Source organism: Leiobunum rupestre, chromosome 7, assembly GCF_980474605.1.
Source record: "Leiobunum rupestre chromosome 7, qqLeiRupe1.1.hap1, whole genome shotgun sequence".
In the NCBI taxonomy this organism is placed as follows: Eukaryota; Metazoa; Arthropoda; class Arachnida; order Opiliones; family Sclerosomatidae; genus Leiobunum; species Leiobunum rupestre.
This window is the reverse complement of record NC_143390.1, coordinates 49455503-49478157: the sequence shown is the minus strand read 5'-3', so window position 1 is coordinate 49478157 and position 22655 is coordinate 49455503. Positions and strand designations below refer to the sequence as shown.

Sequence of the window (22655 nt, the reverse complement as noted above, 5' to 3'; positions counted from 1 at the left end):
GGCTTAGGTCTCTTATAACTGGAACGCGCCGCGCGTGCAAAATATTTTTCGCGTCTTCAGCAACGCGCGCTTTTACGTTGTTTTTCTGTCTCACCACGGCTAACTTTGATCACGCGCTGTTTGCGCTACAGCGGCAAACACATTCGTCAAAATTCCGCGAGCAAGGATTTTCCCCTTATAAACTGTACTATAACGTGTAGGAGTTCAGCGCCACGCTCGGTTTTTATATTGGCTTCAATGTAAACACTATTCTAAAAATAATAATCCGCTAGGGGCGCTCACGTCATACATATCTTTAGTTCATATGTTAACAACGAATGAGATCGCCGCTGTAGCGCGATAGATCAAAGCTGGCCGTGGTCTCACCGACGTCTCACCAGGTGTCGTGGCGGACGCGCGCTTTTCGATTTCCTGAAATTTCTTTATTTTATTAAAATATAACCACTCAATATTTTTTGATGCGGTTTTCGCCATAAATTTTAGTTTTTAATGGGCTATAGGGCTATCTAACTGGTTAAAGCTTGACCGTTCCCCTTTAAGGAAAGTATTTTAAAAAATTACCTGAGGATGTAAATTTAGCACGCATATTTTCCCAGAGTGGACGACGGCGCGGATGGCGTCCAAACTGGTGCCGTAGTAGCTCTTCTCGTACTCTCCGTGCTCGACAAACTTCCCGGAAACTATGTCGGATTCGAACTGCGGCCTGGAGATGAAGTGGTAATCCACACCGTCCAATTCGGGTTCCCTCCGCTGCCTACTCGTATCTGAAAACGTACCAATCGCATTTTAATTTATTTCGACAAACCGATAAGTTAAACCATAAGTTCATAATTGTTTGCGTAAGTGTGACGGTGACGTATCGAGAGAAATACATTATGACGACGAACGTGCGACTAAACTAAGCAGTGGTTCCCAATTGTCATTGCTAAAAAATCTTCTAGCACCCCAATGTTAATATTTCAAACAAAAGACCTTAGTAAGCCCCCTCTTGTTTTAGAAATCTTGAAATCAGCTTAAACAAAATGTCACGGACATTTAAGTACACACAGTCCCCCGAAGTATTAAATATTTTTTAATTTTTTTTCAATCATCTTGTACTTAATAAACCAAAGAGGAATTTTATGGAAAATTAATTTTTCGAGTTACTTGGTATTGGAAATAAGGTAGCGAAACACGAACATTTTAATTTAAATTCATTTTTAGACAAACAGAATATTTAAAAAGTTACCTGGTTTTGGAAATAAGGAAGCGAAACACGAACACTTTAATTTCAATTAGTTTCTAGACAAACCGAATTTGTCGAGTTACCTGGTTTTGGAAATAAGGTAGTGAAACTCGAACACGTTAGATGGCGCCTGTATAAATTGGCACGAAATTCCAATATGACAATAGTGCGTACGGGGGTTGTGGGGTCCCGCGAATTGGCCAGCAATCGCACTTAAAATTAAAATTTCTTAAAGCAACCGAACAAGTACAAACTAAAAATATAATTTTCAACCATGTCGGTCTTAATTTAAAAAAGGTATGTAGATATAAAGTCGAATATCGCTATATATAGCACTAAAATGGGCAAATGACCAACTTGTGGGTACTGATATCCAAAATCCTTTCGATTGAGATATCCCTGGCCCTGGTAAGCCTAATTCTTGGAGAGTTATGTGGAATACGGCGGCATCGGCTACACTGTACGTGAGCCCTTGGTATTCATAGACTAACCTAATTTAAACTAACCCTAATCTAAATACCTCAAAACCGCCTAGCCATCAATTCGCAATATTATTAATAAACGACGCAATTCGCAGTTAATTAAATTGGACACCGTTTAACCGATTCTGTATTGATAACCAGTATTGATTCAATTGGTAGTTTTGACGAAGTGTATTTTTAAAATGATATACTCAAGCTCGGTCACGCCACTAGCGGCCAAAGTTTTTATTACACCCCAGTGACGTCATACCCAAAACCGCCACAAAAGAAGCAACTTAATTATGGGGATGATCTACCAAGCTAATTTTAAACATAACTAACGGCAGTTAGTCAAACCAAGAATGTATTTATTTATACCTAGGGAAAATGTCTATGTCGAGACGGTTTTTAGCCTTTCTCTCAATCCACCCGTTGGTCCCCTCAGTACGCTCCTCCGCTTAAAATAAAACGAATAGTCCCGGTATTTCATTGGCTGCTTAAAATTTACGTCACCTAACGCGATGGAAATCAAACGCCGGTGACGTTTTGTCTTTCCTCCCGCGCGAGACGGGGGAAAGGCGTTCAACGTGCCCGGCGATTGTCGCAACATAATCATTCTTCCTAAATATAAATAAATACATTCTTGGTCAAACAGTGGCGTAAATAGCGCCCCCGCAGACCACGCGGCGCGGGAGAACTAGGGGTCCCAAACGTTTATGATTAAACTCGGTGTCATTTCCGATTCAGAGTCGTTTTTCGCGGGGGGGAGTTCCTAGTTACGCCACTGTAGTCAAATCTTCAGTTAGGTGATTAACCCAAAAAAAAACTGCCTTTAAAAACCAATGATCATGCCACTGCTCCCGATACGAGCTAGGCCTAAAAACGTAGCCTCGAATCTCGGTAATTCACCACAAATAAACTGCCTTTAAAAACAAATGATCATGCCACGGCTCCCGATACGAGCTAGGCCTAAAAACGTAGCCTCGAATCTCGGTAATTCACCACAAATAAACTGCCTTTAAAAACAAATGATCATGCCACGGCTCCCGATACGAGCTAGGCCTAAAAACGTAGCCTCGAATCTCGGTAATTCACCACAAATAAACTGCCTTTAAAAACAAATGATCATGCCACGGCTCCCGATACGAGCTAGGCCTAAAAACGTAGCCTCGAATCTCGGTAATTCACCACAAATAAACTGCCTTTAAAAACAAATGATCATGCCACGGCTCCCGATACGAGCTAGGCCTAAAAACGTAGCCTCGAATCTCGGTAATTCACCACAAATAAACTGCCTTTAAAAACAAATGATCATGCCACGGCTCCCGATACGAGCTAGGCCTAAAAACGTAGCCTCGAATCTCGGTAATTCACCACAAATAAACTGCCTTTAAAAACAAATGATCATGCCACGGCTCCCGATACGAGCTAGGCCTAAAAACGTAGCCTCGAATCTCGGTAATTCACCACAAATAAACTGCCTTTAAAAACAAATGATCATGCCACGGCTCCCGATACGAGCTAGGCCTAAAAACGTAGCCTCGAATCTCGGTAATTCACCACAAATAAACTGCCTTTAAAAACAAATGATCATGCCACGGCTCCCGATACGAGCTAGGCCTAAAAACGTAGCCTCGAATCTCGGTAATTCACCACAAATAAACTGCCTTTAAAAACAAATGATCATGCCACGGCTCCCGATACGAGCTAGGCCTAAAAACGTAGCCTCGAATCTCGGTAATTCACCACAAATAAACTGCCTTTAAAAACAAATGATCATGCCACGGCTCCCGATACGAGCTAGGCCTAAAAACGTAGCCTCGAATCTCGGTAATTCACCACAAATAAACTGCCTTTAAAAACAAATGATCATGCCACGGCTCCCGATACGAGCTAGGCCTAAAAACGTAGCCTCGAATCTCGGTAATTCACCACAAATAAACTGCCTTTAAAAACAAATGATCATGCCACGGCTCCCGATACGAGCTAGGCCTAAAAACGTAGCCTCGAATCTCGGTAATTCACCACAAATAAACTGCCTTTAAAAACAAATGATCATGCCACGGCTCCCGATACGAGCTAGGCCTAAAAACGTAGCCTCGAATCTCGGTAATTCACCACAAATAAACTGCCTTTAAAAACAAATGATCATGCCACTGCTCCCGATACGAGCTAGGCCTAAAAACGTAGCCTCGAATCTCGGTAATTCACCACAAATAAACTGCCTTTAAAAACAAATGATCATGCCACGGCTCCCGATACGAGCTAGGCCTAAAAACGTAGCCTCGAATCTCGGTAATTCACCACAAATAAACTGCCTTTAAAAACAAATGATCATGCCACGGCTCCCGATACGAGCTAGGCCTAAAAACGTAGCCTCGAATCTCGGTAATTCACCACAAATAAACTGCCTTTAAAAACAAATGATCATGCCACGGCTCCCGATACGAGCTAGGCCTAAAAACGTAGCCTCGAATCTCGGTAATTCACCACAAATAAACTGCCTTTAAAAACAAATGATCATGCCACGGCTCCCGATACGAGCTAGGCCTAAAAACGTAGCCTCGAATCTCGGTAATTCACCACAAATAAACTGCCTTTAAAAACAAATGATCATGCCACGGCTCCCGATACGAGCTAGGCCTAAAAACGTAGCCTCGAATCTCGGTAATTCACCACAAATAAACTGCCTTTAAAAACAAATGATCATGCCACGGCTCCCGATACGAGCTAGGCCTAAAAACGTAGCCTCGAATCTCGGTAATTCACCACAAATAAACTGCCTTTAAAAACAAATGATCATGCCACGGCTCCCGATACGAGCTAGGCCTAAAAACGTAGCCTCGAATCTCGGTAATTCACCACAAATAAACTGCCTTTAAAAACAAATGATCATGCCACGGCTCCCGATACGAGCTAGGCCTAAAAACGTAGCCTCGAATCTCGGTAATTCACCACAAATAAACTGCCTTTAAAAACAAATGATCATGCCACGGCTCCCGATACGAGCTAGGCCTAAAAACGTAGCCTCGAATCTCGGTAATTCACCACAAATAAACTGCCTTTAAAAACAAATGATCATGCCACGGCTCCCGATACGAGCTAGGCCTAAAAACGTAGCCTCGAATCTCGGTAATTCACCACAAATAAACTGCCTTTAAAAACAAATGATCATGCCACGGCTCCCGATACGAGCTAGGCCTAAAAACGTAGCCTCGAATCTCGGTAATTCACCACAAATAAACTGCCTTTAAAAACAAATGATCATGCCACGGCTCCCGATACGAGCTAGGCCTAAAAACGTAGCCTCGAATCTCGGTAATTCACCACAAATAAACTGCCTTTAAAAACAAATGATCATGCCACGGCTCCCGATACGAGCTAGGCCTAAAAACGTAGCCTCGAATCTCGGTAATTCACCACAAATAAACTGCCTTTAAAAACAAATGATCATGCCACGGCTCCCGATACGAGCTAGGCCTAAAAACGTAGCCTCGAATCTCGGTAATTCACCACAAATAAACTGCCTTTAAAAACAAATGATCATGCCACGGCTCCCGATACGAGCTAGGCCTAAAAACGTAGCCTCGAATCTCGGTAATTCACCACAAATAAACTGCCTTTAAAAACAAATGATCATGCCACGGCTCCCGATACGAGCTAGGCCTAAAAACGTAGCCTCGAATCTCGGTAATTCACCACAAATAAACTGCCTTTAAAAACAAATGATCATGCCACTGCTCCCGATACGAGCTAGGCCTAAAAACGTAGCCTCGAATCTCGGTAATTCACCACAAATAAACTGCCTTTAAAAACAAATGATCATGCCATGGCTCCCGATACGACCTAGGCCTAAAAACGTAGCCTACTAGCCTGGAATTCACCAAACACGCGTCGTTATTGTCAACATGTTTCTCAGTTAAAATGCGTTAAATAGTAAACTGCCACACTTGTGTGAAAAAGAGAATGATAAACTTATGGTGAAAGACGCGCTGCTTACGTGGAACGGCGGCCGCGAAGCGCTCGGTGTTCTCCATGAGCCTTTGCCTGAGTTCGTGGCGGCCGATGTTGGGAGGGCCGATGAGGACGATGGGCCGCTTCTTGTTGGGCCTCGGCCGGAACAGAGACACCTCTTCGTAGGTGAGGATCTCCGTCTCGGGCTCTGCGAGAACACAAACAAAGCCGTCAGCGGCGGAGAGATAGGGGCGCCCCCTGCCGCCGACGAAGGGCGACATACCGTCATTAGCGTGCACGTTGTACATCACTTTCTTCTTCTTCTTCTTGTGGTGTTTCTTGGCACACAAAAACTTCCCCCTTTTCGACTTCTCTTTGTTGTTTTGTTCGCCGACGATTGTTTGTTTCATGGCTTCTCTCCTAATTAAAGATCAGGCGGACGTTAAAATCGTTATATCACGCGTTCCATCAAAATGCTCTCAGTCACGCTAATTAAAGCGAGTGTCGGGCCTGGGTTGGACGTAAGGCACTAGTCAAGGCATTTGACTACTAAAATAAATGCTCTGACTACTAAAATTAATTGAAATCTGGGGGCTCACTAGTCACAATTTTGGATTGTCAAAGTCTTGTAACTCAAATAATAATATTTTTTTAAAATCGGACCGGTAATGCAAAATGTTGTTTGTCCTTGTTTTTACCCCCCTTTTTACCCCCACTAATCGTTGACTACTAAAATAAATATCCTTGTGTCCAACCCTGGTGTCGGCTCGACGTCAAGTAGCTCTTTTTTCTACAGATGTCGCTATCGTCGACATCAAAACAAGATAGTTAAGCTAAATTTTGACCCAAAAGGCAATACTTATAGGTACCCCTCGCGTTGATTGAATCAATAACATAAATTACAGTAATTTTAAACAATATTTTAACATGGGATATATAATTTAGGTTAAAGTCTACTAAATAGAGTATAAGTTGTCTAAATATAATACTCTACAATGGCTTTCTGACGACGTTATGATTTGGCTATTTTGAATTTTAGCTTCCTTTGCCATTAATAGATGGCACCACGCTCTCCACTAAAGTCGCTATTTTCCGAAGAATCGGATACGTTCACGGCCATCTCTAATAACAGGGGCCTTTTCGTAATACAGGTGGCAATGATAGAGCCGACAGTTGCTTTAACTAGATGAACGTTCCAACATCGAGGGAAATGGGTACAACGGAGATTTCATAAGCGCTGACATTTTAAAAAAATGGCGTAGGCTAGGCCACCTTTCGGGGGGTAACATTATTATTTTAGTTTAAAAAATACGCAAAAACTATCAAGCATGTTTTAATTACTACTTCGGGAGAATGGTTTTACAAGATTGCCACAAGGGTTTCCGATTAAAATTCCCTGGCTTTTCCAAGGTTTTCCTGACCACCCAGGAGATTTCCTGACTTATTTTGTGATATTTTTTTATTTTTAACTTAAATTTCAGTAACGGTTTCTCATTGGCAAGCGAAATTGAATTCCCTGACATTCCCCCGACTTTTAGACCAATTAACAAAAATCCCGCCGACCTTTAGACCAATTAAAAAAATCCCGCCGACCTTTAGACCAATTAAAAAAATCCCGCCGACCTTTAGACCAATTAAAAAAATCCCGCCGACTTTTAGACCAATTAAAAAAATCCCGCCGACTTTTAGACCAATTAAAAAAATCCCGCCGACTTTTAGACCAATTAAAAAAATCCCGCCGACTTTTAGACCAATTAAAAAAATCCCGCCGACTTTTAGACCAATTAAAAAAATCCCGCCGACTTTTAGACCAATTAAAAAAATCCCGCCGACTTTTAGACCAATTAACAAAAATCCCGCCGACTTTTAGACCAATTAACAAAAATCCCGCCGACTTTTAGACCAATTAAAAAAATCCCGCCGACTTTTAGACCAATTAAAAAAATCCCGCCGACTTTTAGACCAATTAAAAAAATCCCGCCGACTTTTAGACCAATTAAAAAAATCCCGCCGACTTTTAGACCAATTAAAAAAAATCCCGCCGACTTTTAGACCAATTAAAAAAAATCCCGCCGACTTTTAGACCAATTAACAAAAATCCCGCCGACTTTTAGACCAATTAAAAAAATCCCGCCGACTTTTAGACCAATTAACAAAAATCCCGCCGACTTTTAGACCAATTAACAAAAATCCCGCCGACTTTTAGACCAATTAACAAAAATCCCGCCGACTTTTAGACCAATTAACAAAAATCCCGCCGACTTTTAGACCAATTAAAAAAAATCCCGCCGACTTTTAGACCAATTAAAAAAATCCCGCCGACTTTTAGACCAATTAAAAAAATCCCGCCGACTTTTAGACCAATTAAAAAAATCCCGCCGACTTTTAGACCAATTAAAAAAATCCCGCCGACTTTTAGACCAATTAAAAAAATCCCGCCGACTTTTAGACCAATTAAAAATTCCGCGTTATCTCATTGGTTCCATAAATATGACGTTTTTCCACTTTTTCGTCTCAACATGTAGGGCGTTGAATGTTAATACCCACAAGAAGCGCTGGCTAACATATATAATGGGCCATTTTTCGCCAGTAGGGATGGGAACAGTCCAAGATAGTGAGTGGCATAAAACATTGATACTAACTGTTGCTGGAAGCTTTTGCTGGGGACGAGTCCGGCCAGCGTCTGGTCCTCCTCGCCCTCCCGGTAGGCTTGCCACCAATTGGCGTCGTCCTGGTTGATGACGTGCAGGATGTCGCCCTTCTGGAAAGAGATGCCCAGTTCGCGACAGGGAATGTACAGGTCGTCGTCCGGGTCGTAATCGAAGTGGGCCTTGATGTGCATCTGTGAAGCAAACAACCACCCCAGTTATTAATTGGTTGTCCAAACTCCAACCAGAGAGTCTTAAAAGGCCCTATAAACATTGTCTGCGTTGACGATACATTATACTTCAGCTACTGAGGACAAGCTACCAAAGTATCTCCACGGTTGGTACTTTTTTATTTATTTTTAATAAAAATCAAATCAATCGATTTTATTTAATTTATTGATTTTTATTCAATTAATTGCTCTTTTCCTGTACAATTAACGGATAATTTACTTTTATGAGTTAGCTAATATCGGATTAAATGAAATTTTAATTGAATTCAATTACTATTTAACATTTTAGTATGTATGTATTTTAATTATTTAAGAAACCATTCGCAATCTTATATTCCTACAATAAAGGGGAACGGTCAAGCTTTAACCAGTTAGATAGCCCTATAGCCCGTTAAAAACTAAAATTTATGGCGAAAACCGCATCAAAAAATATTAAGTGGTAATATTTTAATAAAATGAAGACATTTCGGGAAATTGAAAAGCGCGCGTCCACCGCGACACCTGGTGAGAAATCGGTTAGACAGAATAACAAAAGCTCGCGCTGCTGAAGACGCGAAAGATTCGTTTTGCACGCGCGGCGCGTTCCAGTTATACGAGACCTAAGCCTAAATTGCGCGATCTTAAAAGTTAGAATATTTCGCAAATCGCTCACTAAGGTGCTGCTGGCGCTGGCGACACACCTTAAGATGGTGGCGAAAATTCAAACCCAAATACTTGGCGTTATTCTGCGTTTCAACTTTTTAGGCCAAAAACTATTTTTTCAAGACAAAATAAGAAAGGTGTAAGTATATTGAACGTCTTGTTGATCTTTTGATATGCAAATAAGGCGATATTTGGAAAAGCTTGGCCGTTCCCCTTTAAAATACATTATACGATTTAATCAATAATTTTTTCCTAAAATCACTTACAAGTTGTTAGATTTAAAAATTTAAATCAAATTGGTTTAATTCAGCCAACCCTGAGTATCTCTCTTAGTTGAAACAATGACAGGTTACGTTGGAGATAAATATAACTTAAAACGTTTTTCCAATTTCAAAATAAATGCCTTCAGAAACGAAGCTAATGTTCATAATAATCGATAATTATGTTCCAATTTATTAATTTGTCGTTAGTTTGGCGAAGTAAGCGTCAGTTTAATTGATGAAAACTTTTTAATTTTAATTAAACTTTGGTCTCAAACAAAATTAAACCTGGTTAAGGACATTCCTCGCTATGATTACCTGGAAGTTACACGAGGCGCCACTTTCGCTCGCGGCGTATATGTTAACTACCAAATCATGTTTTTAATTGCCAATTAGGTTTATTGGGCCTTTAGGATTATATTCACAATAGCCAACATTTTTGGCCAACTTCTTTGAATACGTTAATTAAGATAATATTAATATTATTATTATTTAGTTTTGCGTAATCGAAAGGATTTGTATGAATATTATGAATTTAAATACTCGAAGCTAAGCCTGGGCCCGGAAAAACCGGTCGTGCGCGGAACAACCCATATTGGCCAAAAGACTTCGCAAAAATGTTGGCTCGTGTGAGTAGGCTTAAACTGACAATTGAAGAGGGTAGTATACTGACCATGGTTTCTTTTGGCGCTGATTTGGCTTTCTCGTATTGCGTAGGAATTATTAGGAATGTTAGAGTGCCGGTCATGGTAGCCTGCAAAATCACAAAGAAACGTTATTAATGTTAGGGTTTTTCTGCCTTTGTAAGGGTTTGACTGGTTTAATAAAATACGTAGCTAGCTCGTTTCAACCCGACCAACTGAAAACGTAGCTAGCACGTTCCAACCCGACCAAAAACGTAGCTAGCACGTTCCAACCCGACCAAAAAACGTAGCTAGCACGTTCCAACCCGACCAAAAAACGTAGCTAGCACGTTCCAACCCGACCAACTGAAAACGTAGATGGCTCGTTCCAACCCGACCAAAAAACGTAGCTAGCTCGTTCCAACCCGACCAAAAGACGTAGCTAGCTCGTTCCAACCCGACCAAAAGACGTAGCTAGCACGTTCCAACCCGACCAAAAAAAGGAGCTAGCACGTTCCAACCCGACCAAAAAACGTAGCTAGCACGTTCCAACCCGACCAAAAACGTAGCTAGCACGTTCCAACCCGACCAAAAAACGTAGCTAGCACGTTCCAACCCGACCAAAAAACGTAGCTAGCACGTTCCAACCCGACCAACTGAAAATGTAACTGGCTCATTCTACCCGACCAAAAAACGTAGCTAGCACGTTCCAACCCGACCAACTGAAAACGTAGATGGCTAGTTCCAACCCGACCAAAAAACGTAGCTAGCACGTTCCAACCCGACCAAAAGACGTAGCTAGCACGTTCCAACCCGACCAAAAAACGTAGCTGGCTCGTTCCAACCCGACCAAAAAACGCCTCTATATCAGATTCCAACCATAACGAATATTAGGTGGCACGTGTACTTACAAGTATATCGCAGACATCGTTAACGGACTTGCCCCTCATCTCAATGGCATTGACTTCGAGTATCTCGTCGCCTTCGTGCAGCAGCCCGCTCTTCTCGGCCGCTCCGCCCTTCACGATTCGCCCGATGACCACCGCTTCTCCTTCGTTTCGGACAGTAGCACCCTTTCAACCACAAAGATCCATTAGTTTCGTTTATCTTGACGCGAACGGTTTCCCCAAAAATTAACTACTCTTACAAGCGTAAGTCTATTATGTCGTTATATAAGTGTGACGGTTAGTCGAAATTATTAGCGATAGCTACTTGCTAAGTGACGTAATGGTGTCACGTGATGTTTAGATCCTGTTAGGGCAATTGTACACAATTTCTAACGGTATAAATTGAAGATATAATTTTTTTAAAATTGCTATCCAAATACTAACCACGTGCCCAATATTAGCGGACGACGTTACTAACTTTTCCCTGATCTTTAGATTAATTTTTAAAATTCCCCGATTGTAAAAATAATTTTTAAAATTCCCCGATTGCCAGATTAATTTTTAAAGTTCCCCGATTGCCAGATTATTTTTTTAAATTCCCTGACTTTTAGATCAATGTTTAAAATTCCCTGAAATTTATACCCATATTCAAATTCCCCGACTTTTCCAGGAATTCCAGGTTTTCCCTATCTAAGCTAACTTAGTCCCCGTCCTTGGTTACATACGGTCCTCGCGACTTACGAGTGGTTCGTTCGTTTTGTCGATGCGGACAATCTTGACGCTTTCGTCCGTGTACTGGGAAGCCTTGTCCAGCAGCTCCTCGTCCGGGGTCATGGCGGCCACCACTTGCCGCTCGGCGATTTTGTCATGGCTGTACATCAGGCCCTCGAATTCGTACTTGCTCAAAAGGTCGATCAGCTCGGTCGCTTCGGGAAGAGAACATTCCTGCAGAGAGTTCATCACCTGTAGCGAATAGAAGAACCGTCAGTTCAGGGTCCGTTGCGAATATTACACCGAAGGAAGTATCTACGCCAAATCACGTTTTTTCGTGACTGGACTCTTTAATATTTTGGGAATTACGGGCCCCTCTCGCTCGACGTTCGTATTCCAGATGAAACAAAAGAGATATAGTACAAAGGAAGAAGATTTTAATATAATTTCTATAAAGGAACGTATATAGGTTACTGAGAACGTACGCGTCGACCCGGTTACGAGATAAGGGAAGAGCGACTGATTTGATTGACAGTTAAGGGGTGGGGTTTACTGGCAGACCGATAAAAGTCGTCTCAGCTAGTCATTATCCCATGGCAGAAATAAATTAATTCTTAGCACTACCTAGGCTCACGTTGAAAAATCGGTATTGAAAGATAAACATTAACGCCCTCAATCGGGGACTTTAAAATTGATTTTAATTAAATTAAGAATTATCAGCTAGGTTAATACCCAAGGCACCACGAACACGTCTACCCCAGGTCCACAGTACGTAGAACAATTAATAATAATCAGCTAGGCTAATAATAATCAGCTACGCTAATAGCTGATAGCACCACCTTAGGCCTAAGTCATCAAGCGACTTTTGAAGCCATCAATTCAGGTGGGCGGGTTACAATGCGTAGGAGGGTGGTGGGAAGCACTTCCCGCCACGCGAGTCAACAGGTCCCTACACTAACTATTACCGTTATCCGTTACCTCAACAAGTTTTTATGGAAGGGGAAACCGATAAATAAGTAGAGAGAGAACTTGCAAACTCAACGCGGAAGGAGTGGTTCCGAGTTTTCACCCAGTGCCACAAGCTGGGATTGAACCCGGCTCCTCTTGCTGAGAGGCGTAAGTGCTAACCACTCCGCCACAATACAATAGCTTAAAATTGAATTACTAAATAGTTTGCCATTTATGATAAATTAATATATTAATTCAGTTTATTAAAATTGCACCAAGTAAATCAATAGTTAATTTTTATTTTTCAATAAATATTTCTTGAAATATAATAGAAAATGGTCTTACGACCGATACTAGATGGCGCGATACAATTAGGAAAATTAAAGGTTTTCTAGAGTAGATTGATAGATGATCATTCGGCACTCTCGTACGTTCTCAGTAACCTAAATAAGTTTCTGGCTAGGCGCTATTTGGGTAAGAGGCGACCAAGTTGTTCTTGGTTCGATGGTGGCTTAAGATCTCAATGGCCCTCTCATCTGTAAAACGAGGTTCACGTGGGCTCCAATATTACTCGGGCGAAATACTGATTACGAGATTTCGTTAGCATGGTAACCTTTTCAATAAAGCAAGGATTATAAACAATTTCCATTTACGGTCCACAAAGTGTCATTCAAATTTTTTCAATATAAATATTATTCTGAGGCATAATATTATTAAAGGGGCATAGAATAGTTTGAATTTTCAGGGTGGGACTACCTAAAATTATGCCAGAATTTTTTAAAACGATTCTGTGGACCTTTGAACTTGAAAGACGTAACATAGCAGGCGAAATAAGTCATTTAAATAACGTTATTATTATTCCCTTTACGTAATAGTGTAAATTTTCCAAACCAGGGTTCGTACGAAAATTTCTTATTTAAAATCCCTGACCAATTTTTGCCAATATTGTTTTATTATTTTAGGTCAAAAATTCTTTTTGAATGTGTGGTTTGATTGACTAACTAACTTATCCCTGACATTTTCCCTCCATTTAACAGATCCCTGACTTATCCCGGTTCTGTACGAACCCTGTAAACTATAGATGGATACTTTTGTCGCCAAGAGATGCGTTAGTAAATTATCTCTAGTGTTAAATATATTCGAAGAACCAACCTCTTGAGTGAGGTTCTCGACATCGTCGCAGAGCGGATTGGGCGGGCACTTGAAGCACCAAATCTCCTGGACTTTGTTGTGGACCGCCAGCAACTTCTTGAAGTCCGCGTTCCGCAAGAGGTTCTCGACGCCGATCAAGTTCTCGTTCAGCGAGTGACCGTTGCTTTTTAGTTGGCTCTCGATTCGATGTAGCGACTGCAACAGTTCCGGAGCGCCTAAAACGGAGGAAATCATCGCGAGTTTAGTAAACTCGTTGATCACGGCGTTTGGAACGAGTGCGCTTGACGTCTCCGAAGATATTTCTTCGTGATAGATGTGGAAGGTCGGTTACGCGCCATTGGCGGGAAACTCCGATATTATTAGACGAGAGAGAGTTAAACTTTATTTTCATCATTAAAAATCAGCCGACCGGAAAAGGTATATTATATCTCTCGACGTTCCCAAAATGGGGTCCATGATAAATGGACTGTTGACGTTACTCCCGGGAACACGCGCCCTTTACGGGGGAAATTAAAACCCCAATGAATAATTACTGCGGGAATTCGCACCGGGAAAATTGCATTCCGAGTTATATTTGCTTCCAAACGGTAATAGCGATTTCATGATCCTATTATTCATCAAAAAGACGGTTGCTTCACTTTAAATTCATATCGGAATAATATTTTTGCATTTTGATTTTAATGGTATTGCGAATCTAAATTTAAATGTTAAATAGTATACACAAATATGACTAGAGTAATTTTTATTATTTTTATTTTTATTTGGGATGTGGATAGGGTCCACGTTAAATTAATTTAAATTTAATTATTTGGATTTGGGATATGGTTGGGATTTACGTCAAAATTTATTAAAATTATTTTATTTTGGAATATGGTTGGGATTTGCGTCAAAAATTGTTTTTTATTTTATTTTAATCGGGATATGGTTGGGATTTGCGTTAAAATGTATTTAAATTACTTCATTATTTTATTTGGGATATGGTTGGGATTTTAGTCAAAAATCGCGTGTTTTTTTTATCCGGGATATGGTTGGGATTTACGTCAAAAATTATTAAAATTATTTTTATGGTTGGGATTTGCGTAAAAAATTGTTTTTATATTACTTCATTATTTTATTTGGGATATGGTTGTGATTTATGGCAAAATTAATTTTAATTATTTTATTTTGGAACATGTTTGGGATTTGCGTAAAAAAATAGTTTTATTTGGGATATAGTTAGGTTCCACATCAATATATATTTATATGTGGATCATTATTTCTAAAAGTAGGAGTTAGATAACCAAGCGAACTACGCCCATCTTGCCGAGATTAATGTCAATGTTCAATGTACAAATTTGAGGATCGAAATATTCGTATTATAATATTAAAATAATTTTAAATCAATATTCATATCTATAATACTATATTAATAATAGTGTATAACAAAATTGCGTCAACTCACCGACGATCCGGCTTAGTTCCGGAGGCTCGGGCCCGTTGTCCAGCACATCTCCGACGAGTCTGGTCACTTTCTCGCCGATGGGCAAAGTGTTCCCCTGGTCGCCTTCCTCGAGTTCGAAGGCGGAGTTGTCCACTCCGGCTCTGGGCGGGCCACTCTCCAAGGCCTGCAACTTCTTGGAGCCCCTAAGCGACGAGCGCAGGAACTCTTGTTCGCGGGCAATCCGCTCTTCTTCCTCCTTTCGCTTGCGGATGTCTTCCTGCGAAAGAACCCCGACAGAGACTTTAATATTTACAACGCCATACGCGCGGAATCAACCCTTCTATAGAAGAGAGTTCCCTGGCCCCGTGTTCGCCGAAATCTCGACCGAAACCTGTTTACGGCTCAAGAGAGCTCCGGATAATGTTTTCTTTTAACTTTCAAATAGCGATATAAAGAGGACTGACTTTGTAAACCTTCCGGTTCAAGTTCTACCTCGATAACTGACAAAACGGCGCAAACGTTGAGCTGGAAGTATTTATTTATTTATAGCGAGAATGACTTGTCGAGTTGCGTGGTCTAGTTTTAACCACCGTCACTCGAGGGGGGAATGAAAAACGTCAGCCGTGTGCCCATCAATTCAAGTTTTAGGGATGGCGATTGATTGGTTTTTAAAGGGGCGGAGCCTACACGCAGACCGTGAAGACCCTAAATATCGTCGGAGTTTATTTATTCTCGCTAAGGATAAATAGCTATACATTCTGGGTATGAGTTAGCCGTCGGCGTATGACATTGCATACATTATGGAATTATTAATAATGCAGCAGTGCCAACTCATTTCGCCCGGTAACGGCTGAAGTAACTTGCCAGTTTGGTAAACAGCCCGTGGTCGGGTAAAGTCCATTAGTCAGCGAAAGACGCGAAACCTGCCGATTTAATAAGTTATGGAGGCTGGTTTGCTGAGTCAAGCAAATGGTATTTGGTTTCTCAAACGCAACGTAACTAATATTGGGGAGTTTTTTTTCCTTTTGGTGTGATAAGTTGAACCTGCCCGATTTGAATGGGTTACTGACGTACCGAGAAGAAATGTTACACAATAGCTTGTACAACAATGATTTTCCTAGTTGAATTCATCAAAAGAGTGGGCGTTTGTCATGTTACGCTAATTTAAAAACATCGTAACTTCGAAAAAATTAAGATTTAGATAAATTAAAATTCAAGGTTTAAAATAAGGTTGCTTCCATATTTTCAGGCTCAAAAATTCACTAACTTTTACCAGACCTTTAAGGCTCATAATAATAGGTGGTTTTTTTTTCGCTTGTCCGGGGACAAAAAGTGTAAACTTTTTACCCTAAGACGTTTCATTCGCCTGTTCTCGGGGTAAGATTTACCCTGTCCCGAATTTTGTTCGCTTGTTCCAGAGCTCTAAGGTTACACTTTTGACTCCTCCTCGAAAGGAGGTGTAGAGGGAGAAATCTAGCTTATATGGAAAATTCGTCTGCTTAAATTTCGTTTCACGAAAACATGACGGGAAACTTTTTATAAATAACTTTTAACTACTCCCTTCTTACTCCAACTCGTTTTTTTCGTCAAGACAGAATTGAAGTAAAATGACGTCATATGGCTACACTTTTTAACCTGCTCAAAAAACCCAGAACAGGCGAAATAAAACCACTTTATAAAACATTTTACTTTTTGATAAACAAAGATATTTTTATTGTAGCTTTTGAAAATAATAATAATAACAATTTATCGCAGAACTAAAGTAGAATTATATGGACATTAAAATGTTAAGATTTTAAAATTTAAATCAATTTAATTTAAATAAGTAACTTAAATTTTGAGTTAATGATTTTTAAAAATGATTTAAATCACTGACGTATTTAATAAAATTAATAAAAGCGGTAGAAAATAATTTTTAGCAAAAATAAATATCACTCCTAATTCAAATTAATTCCAGTTCTAATTCAATTTAAATTAGATTAAGTAAATTTTTCCTTCAAATTACGAATAAAATCCAATTTTCAATGAATTAGTAAAACAATTACAATTCGATTTAAATCAAATTAATCGATTTTTAAAATTAAGAACCGTGATATTAGAAAAATATTATTTGATAATAATTTTTTATCTCAAAATCTATTGTCTCAATGGTAGAATATAGAACATAAGGCGAAAAAATACTTTAGTAAATGTTGAAAATCGTATTATTACCAGAAGTAAATGATATCGAAAATTCGGACGGAAAGTTACATAACCCGCTAAACATTGCACTAGGGAATTGTGGGTATTCACGCCACTTCCACGTAAAATGATATGTAATTGATCAAAATTTGATTGCATCCACAAGTATTTCCTAACCATTTTCTCTTGAGCTCCCAAAGATGGATAGCGGACGGAGATAACACGGAGAGGTGATATATTTGCGTTTCTCGCATCAAGCGATAGGTGGCGCAACTGCGTTGTCACGACGGAAACCATTCTACTTTCTAAAATTTCTTAAAACTATTTCAGGGTTTCCACAGTCAGATTAAATTTGCAGGATTTTTTCAGGTTTGCTCTGGTCTTTTCCAGAAATATTTCCTGACGAATTGTACACCAAAATTTGGTAATTTTTAGCTATATTTTAGTAAACGTTTACCATTTGTAACAAAACCATTACATTCCCTGACATTTATACAGTAGTTGTTATAATTCACGACCTTTTTTTAACCAATTTTAACCCTGATTAATAATCTCCAATACGGGAACCGCGTTCCGATAACTTCATTCATTTACTACTGGTAATGACAACATTGCAATTTAGTTTTAGAAATATATATTTCGGGTGGAGCTTTTGCTAGGAGCGAAGTGTGGTAGAAGTAGTAGTAGTAGTATAAGTTAGATGTCATATATGCGACACCCTTTGAAAGATTTCATCATAGTCTGCTCCACCATTTAAATAAGATTTAATGTAGTATCTATCAAGCTAATTTAGTGTCATACTTAAGGATATTGTTACTTATGATTATGATTGTCCTTTCACGTAGGCAGAGATACTACAATTACAGAAGTTAAAACCAAAGTATTCTTTGGTTAAAATTTAAAAGAAACTTCTATACTTGTAATAATTCCTTCGTCATTAAAAATATAGAAATATAAATCTATATATTTTTAATGACGCAGGAATTATTGTCACTAAATGAAGCTGTGTTACGCGTTTATTCCCATTCGACCGAAAGAATTTTAAAATGTAGCCCAATTGGCGGGGTGATTTGGTATTTTATTTATAAGGTATGTACTATCGAAGATCCATGTTTAGGTTAGGTTAGGTTAGGTTAGGTTAAGTTTACTATTTCAGTTTTGGTTCAGTTACTTTTCTTGACTAGGTGAAGATAAAAATATAATTCATGCTCATTCCATTTTATTTTCAAATAAATGCATAGTACAAAGATATTAAAATAGCTTATTATTGATGTATAAATACCCTCCTTTATTAGCTATCCGCTCCATTGCAAACGACTTCAGTAACTAAATTGAAAACATAGCAAAAGCCAATTTATATAGCAGCGTTCGGTCGAATGGGACACATAAAAACCGCACGTTTCGGCGGAATTCGGTCGAATGGGACACCTCAAAAACCGCCTTCGGTCGAATGGGATTTCGGTCGAATGGGACTAAAGCGTGTTACGTACGATCCTAAGTAACCATACATTTAGGTATGACACTAAATTAAGCTGTGGATGGTGTGTTAAACCTACAATCATAAGTAGACATCCTTAAGTGTGACACTAAATGAAGCTGAAAATGCAGTGTTTAACTTACAATCATAAGTAATAATTTCCATAAATATGACACTAAATGAATCTGTGAGCCAAACGATTGACGTACAATCTTAAGTAACAATATCCATAAGTATGATAATAAGTGAAGAGCTCTGCGCAATGTACAATCATAAATAATATAAAAGAAATAACGCTGTAAGCGTTTTAAAACGATACTCGGTTCCCCTTTGAAATAAAATTTTGAGTACAGTGTTTTGCGAATGCTTGAGGAAATCGCTAAACACATACGATGTGGACTTGCTACTTTTAATGTCGATTATCGAACGAAACTGTAACGTGATATATCGAGCGGTGTTTTGAAAGAAATGGCAAAGAATTATTTGAGTAAAGATTAAGTAGACTGAAATACGGCTGTATATTTCCGGGGCAACGTCAAACTCAGCCGCTATCCACGTCGTATTAAAGGGGTTCCGGCGAAATAACGTTTAAGAGAGCCATTCTTTATCGAAGGAAGCCCCTCTATAGGAGTAACATCTGGCCCAGCGCAGTTTCGACCTACTTTTAAAATTTCATTTCATTTTAGATCGATATTTTTTACCTGTATAGCTATCGATCAAACGCGTGATTCAATAAAATTATAAATGACGAATAATAGCGGAATTTTATAATAAGACTCATACCCAGAAGGATACTGCTTACGTTACGCGTTCAAAAACATTTTCAAATTCCTCGCGTGGATTTAGAAACATATCCGTGGGTTTGAAGACGGAAAATATTTATCGCATATTTGTTTTACCAGAAGTGAATAATATGTCTCATTCGTTTTACCCGAAGTGAATAATATGTCTCATTGGTTTTACCCGAAGTGAATAATATGCCTCATTTGTTTTACCAGAAGTGTATAATACGTCTCATTCGTTTTACCAGAAGTGAATAATACGTCTCATTCGTTTTACCAGAAGTGAATAATATGTCTCATTCGTTTTACCAGAAGTGTATAATATGTCTCATTCGTTTTACCAGAAGTGTATAATATGCCTCATTCGTTTTACCAGAAGTGTATAATATGCCTCATTTGTTTTACCAGAAGTGTATAATATGCCTCATTTGTTTTACCAGAAGTGTATAATATGCCTCATTTGTTTTACCAGAAGTGTATAATATGCCTCATTTGTTTTACCAGAAGTGTATAATATGGCTTATAAGCTCTCCTTACATAATTACGACAAAAAGTAATGGTTAAGTTTTATTTTCTTCAATATTTAATAAAAAAAAGTGGTTTTAACCATGGGCACTTAACCAGAGTGGATTAAACCAGTCTGGCTGGTTCTTGCCAACCCTGATAGGAAGTGTCACACTTATGCAACGATATTACACACTTATGGTGTGACGTTAGTAATGAAGGTAATGAGACTGACCTGGTACTTGCGTATCCTCTCAATTTGATCGTCCTTGACGTTCTTTTGGTTGACGTTCATATCGACGGTGGTCACTCCGTTGACCAGTTTGAGGGGGGTCGGGGCGACGGAGGTCAGCGTCCGGCCATTGGCGTGGGGGGGTTTGGCGTTCTTGGCCATTTTCTCGACCGAGGCGGACGACGACAACGACTGCGGGGGCCGGATCTCGCTGGTGACGCTGGACGAGCGCGACGAGTCGTGCGACAGGCTGGGCCTGAGGGAGCTCTTTGCCGGGCCCAGCTCTTGCAGCAGGATGCCGTTGTTGTTGACGTTCTTGCGTTGTTGCTTCTCCTTCTGTCCGTCTTTCAGAGATACGTTCGTTTTCGGAGGCGGGTATCGAGGTCTGCAAATTTCACGTTTAATACTTAGATTACACTTCAAGAGTAACAGGGCCCATACGGCTATTCATAACCCGATTTCCCTGATATTTCCCAAGTTTTCCCACGAACATTCAGCGGCGGCGATCGGAAAATATTTCTGTGGGGGCCCGGGCCATTATTTTTTCATCCAAAAATGCATATACTTAAAACTGAAGCAAGAAAATGTACAGCTCTAAATTTCTATATATTTTTAAAAGTGTTCTTTATAATATCTCATCCGGCATGGATTACATTGATAATAAAAGTTAAGTCGATATCTTTAGAAAAATATCTGTGTACATGGCTAGATAATTAAGCCCTTCTTGGCCACATAGTTAACGAAGGTATTTGAGGTAAAATAGGGTACACGACGGGGCGATTTTCTCTTTGGACGAATCTATCAAAATCAATTTTACGGTTATATCATCTTAATGCTACTCGCATCTGCAATCTCAAAATAACTTCTGTCAAAAGACTGAATTCGGACCCAAATAAAGGCAGTGATATTATAAATTTTACCCTGGTTGCTATTTTTCCTCAATTTAATTTCTGTGGGGGCTCTGCCCTCGTTTGGATTTCCCTGTGGGGGCTCGAGCCCCAGAGCCCCCACGGGATCGCCGTCACTGCGAACATTTCCCTGATATTTTTTCTTTTTCCCACGACTATTTTTCCCTGATATTTCCAGGTTTTCCCACGAACATTTCCCTGATATTTCCATGTTTTCCAACGAACATTTCCCTGATATTTCCGTTTTCCCACGACTATTTCCCTGATATTTCCCACGACTATTTTTCCCTGATATTTCCAGGTTTTCCCACGACTATTTTTCCCTGATATTTCCAGGTTTTCCAACGAACATTTCCCTGATATTTCCGTTTTCCCACGACTATTTCCCTGATATTTCCCACGACTATTTTTCCCTGATATTTCCAGGTTTTCCCACGACTATTTTTCCCTGATATTTCCAGGTTTTCCAACGAACATTTCCCTGATATTTCCGTTTTCCCACGACTATTTCCCTGATATTTCCCACGACTATTTTTCCCTGATATTTCCAGGTTTTCCCACGACTATTTTTCCCTGATATTTCCAGGTTTTCCAACGAACATTTCCCTGATATTTCAGTTTTCCCACGACTATTTCCCTGATATTTCTCACGACTATTTTTCCCTAATATTTCCAAGTTTTCCCACGAACATTTCCCTGATTTTTCCAGGTGCAAGATAAAATAAAACTAAGATTTACATAGCCACTCATTTCATGATTGTCATTTAAGTTAAATTGGTTCAATATTATATTATAAAAGAATTAATAAAGTCAAATCTTTAATAAGAAAAACTTATTGATGCAAATTTGTATTCATTAGGTCAAACTTTCTGAACTCTAATATCTCAGATTTCACCGATCTCGCGGATTTTATTATGAACGATAATTTTACCGCGCCTAGTTTGTGACGTCATTGACTACGATTTTGCCAGAATTTTTCCTACTGCATCTGGTAGATTACATAGTTCCAACTATCCCACCAAGATCATTCTTGTAATATCCTTGCTAGATATGTCGATGCCAATTTAGCACGCGCTTTAAAGGATAAGAGTGAGCGCGTGTTTTAAAACCACGTGAACACCCACGTACAAAATTCAGTAGTCGAATCGCATGGTTCTACCTTGGAGGAATAAAACAAGTATACAGGAGTTGCGGAGAGCTGCGAAATCGGTTTCGTCAGTGACCGTGAACTCGCGCGAGACGGAGGGGTTCAAACGCGACTAGCGCCAACTGCATACGGAATTTTGCAACTATTATCGTTTTATATCATTGTTTTCGCGTCGTCTGGTTTGTTTTATTCCTCCAAACATATACGAGTCATTTTGGAAAAAGGCGCAAAGAATTTAGAAATGTTTCAAAACAAACCAGACG

General features: G+C 39.6%; 1 protein-coding gene across 1 annotated transcript in view; it reads right to left on the bottom strand.

Moving 5' to 3' along the window:
* LOC149936633 (uncharacterized) overlaps nt 1-22655 on the bottom strand; it is a 142798-nt gene that overhangs the window by 2838 nt on the left and 117305 nt on the right. The window contains exons 8-16 of the mRNA XM_090154649.1: nt 20341-20722; nt 15183-15438; nt 13742-13956; nt 11672-11893; nt 10955-11116; nt 10094-10174; nt 8283-8482; nt 5687-6060; nt 562-764 (exon numbers count right to left, since the gene is read on the bottom strand). Coding sequence (XP_090010775.1) covers nt 562-764; nt 5687-6060; nt 8283-8482; nt 10094-10174; nt 10955-11116; nt 11672-11893; nt 13742-13956; nt 15183-15438; nt 20341-20722 — 2095 coding nt within the window. The remainder of the gene's footprint in view (nt 1-561; nt 765-5686; nt 6061-8282; nt 8483-10093; nt 10175-10954; nt 11117-11671; nt 11894-13741; nt 13957-15182; nt 15439-20340; nt 20723-22655) is intronic.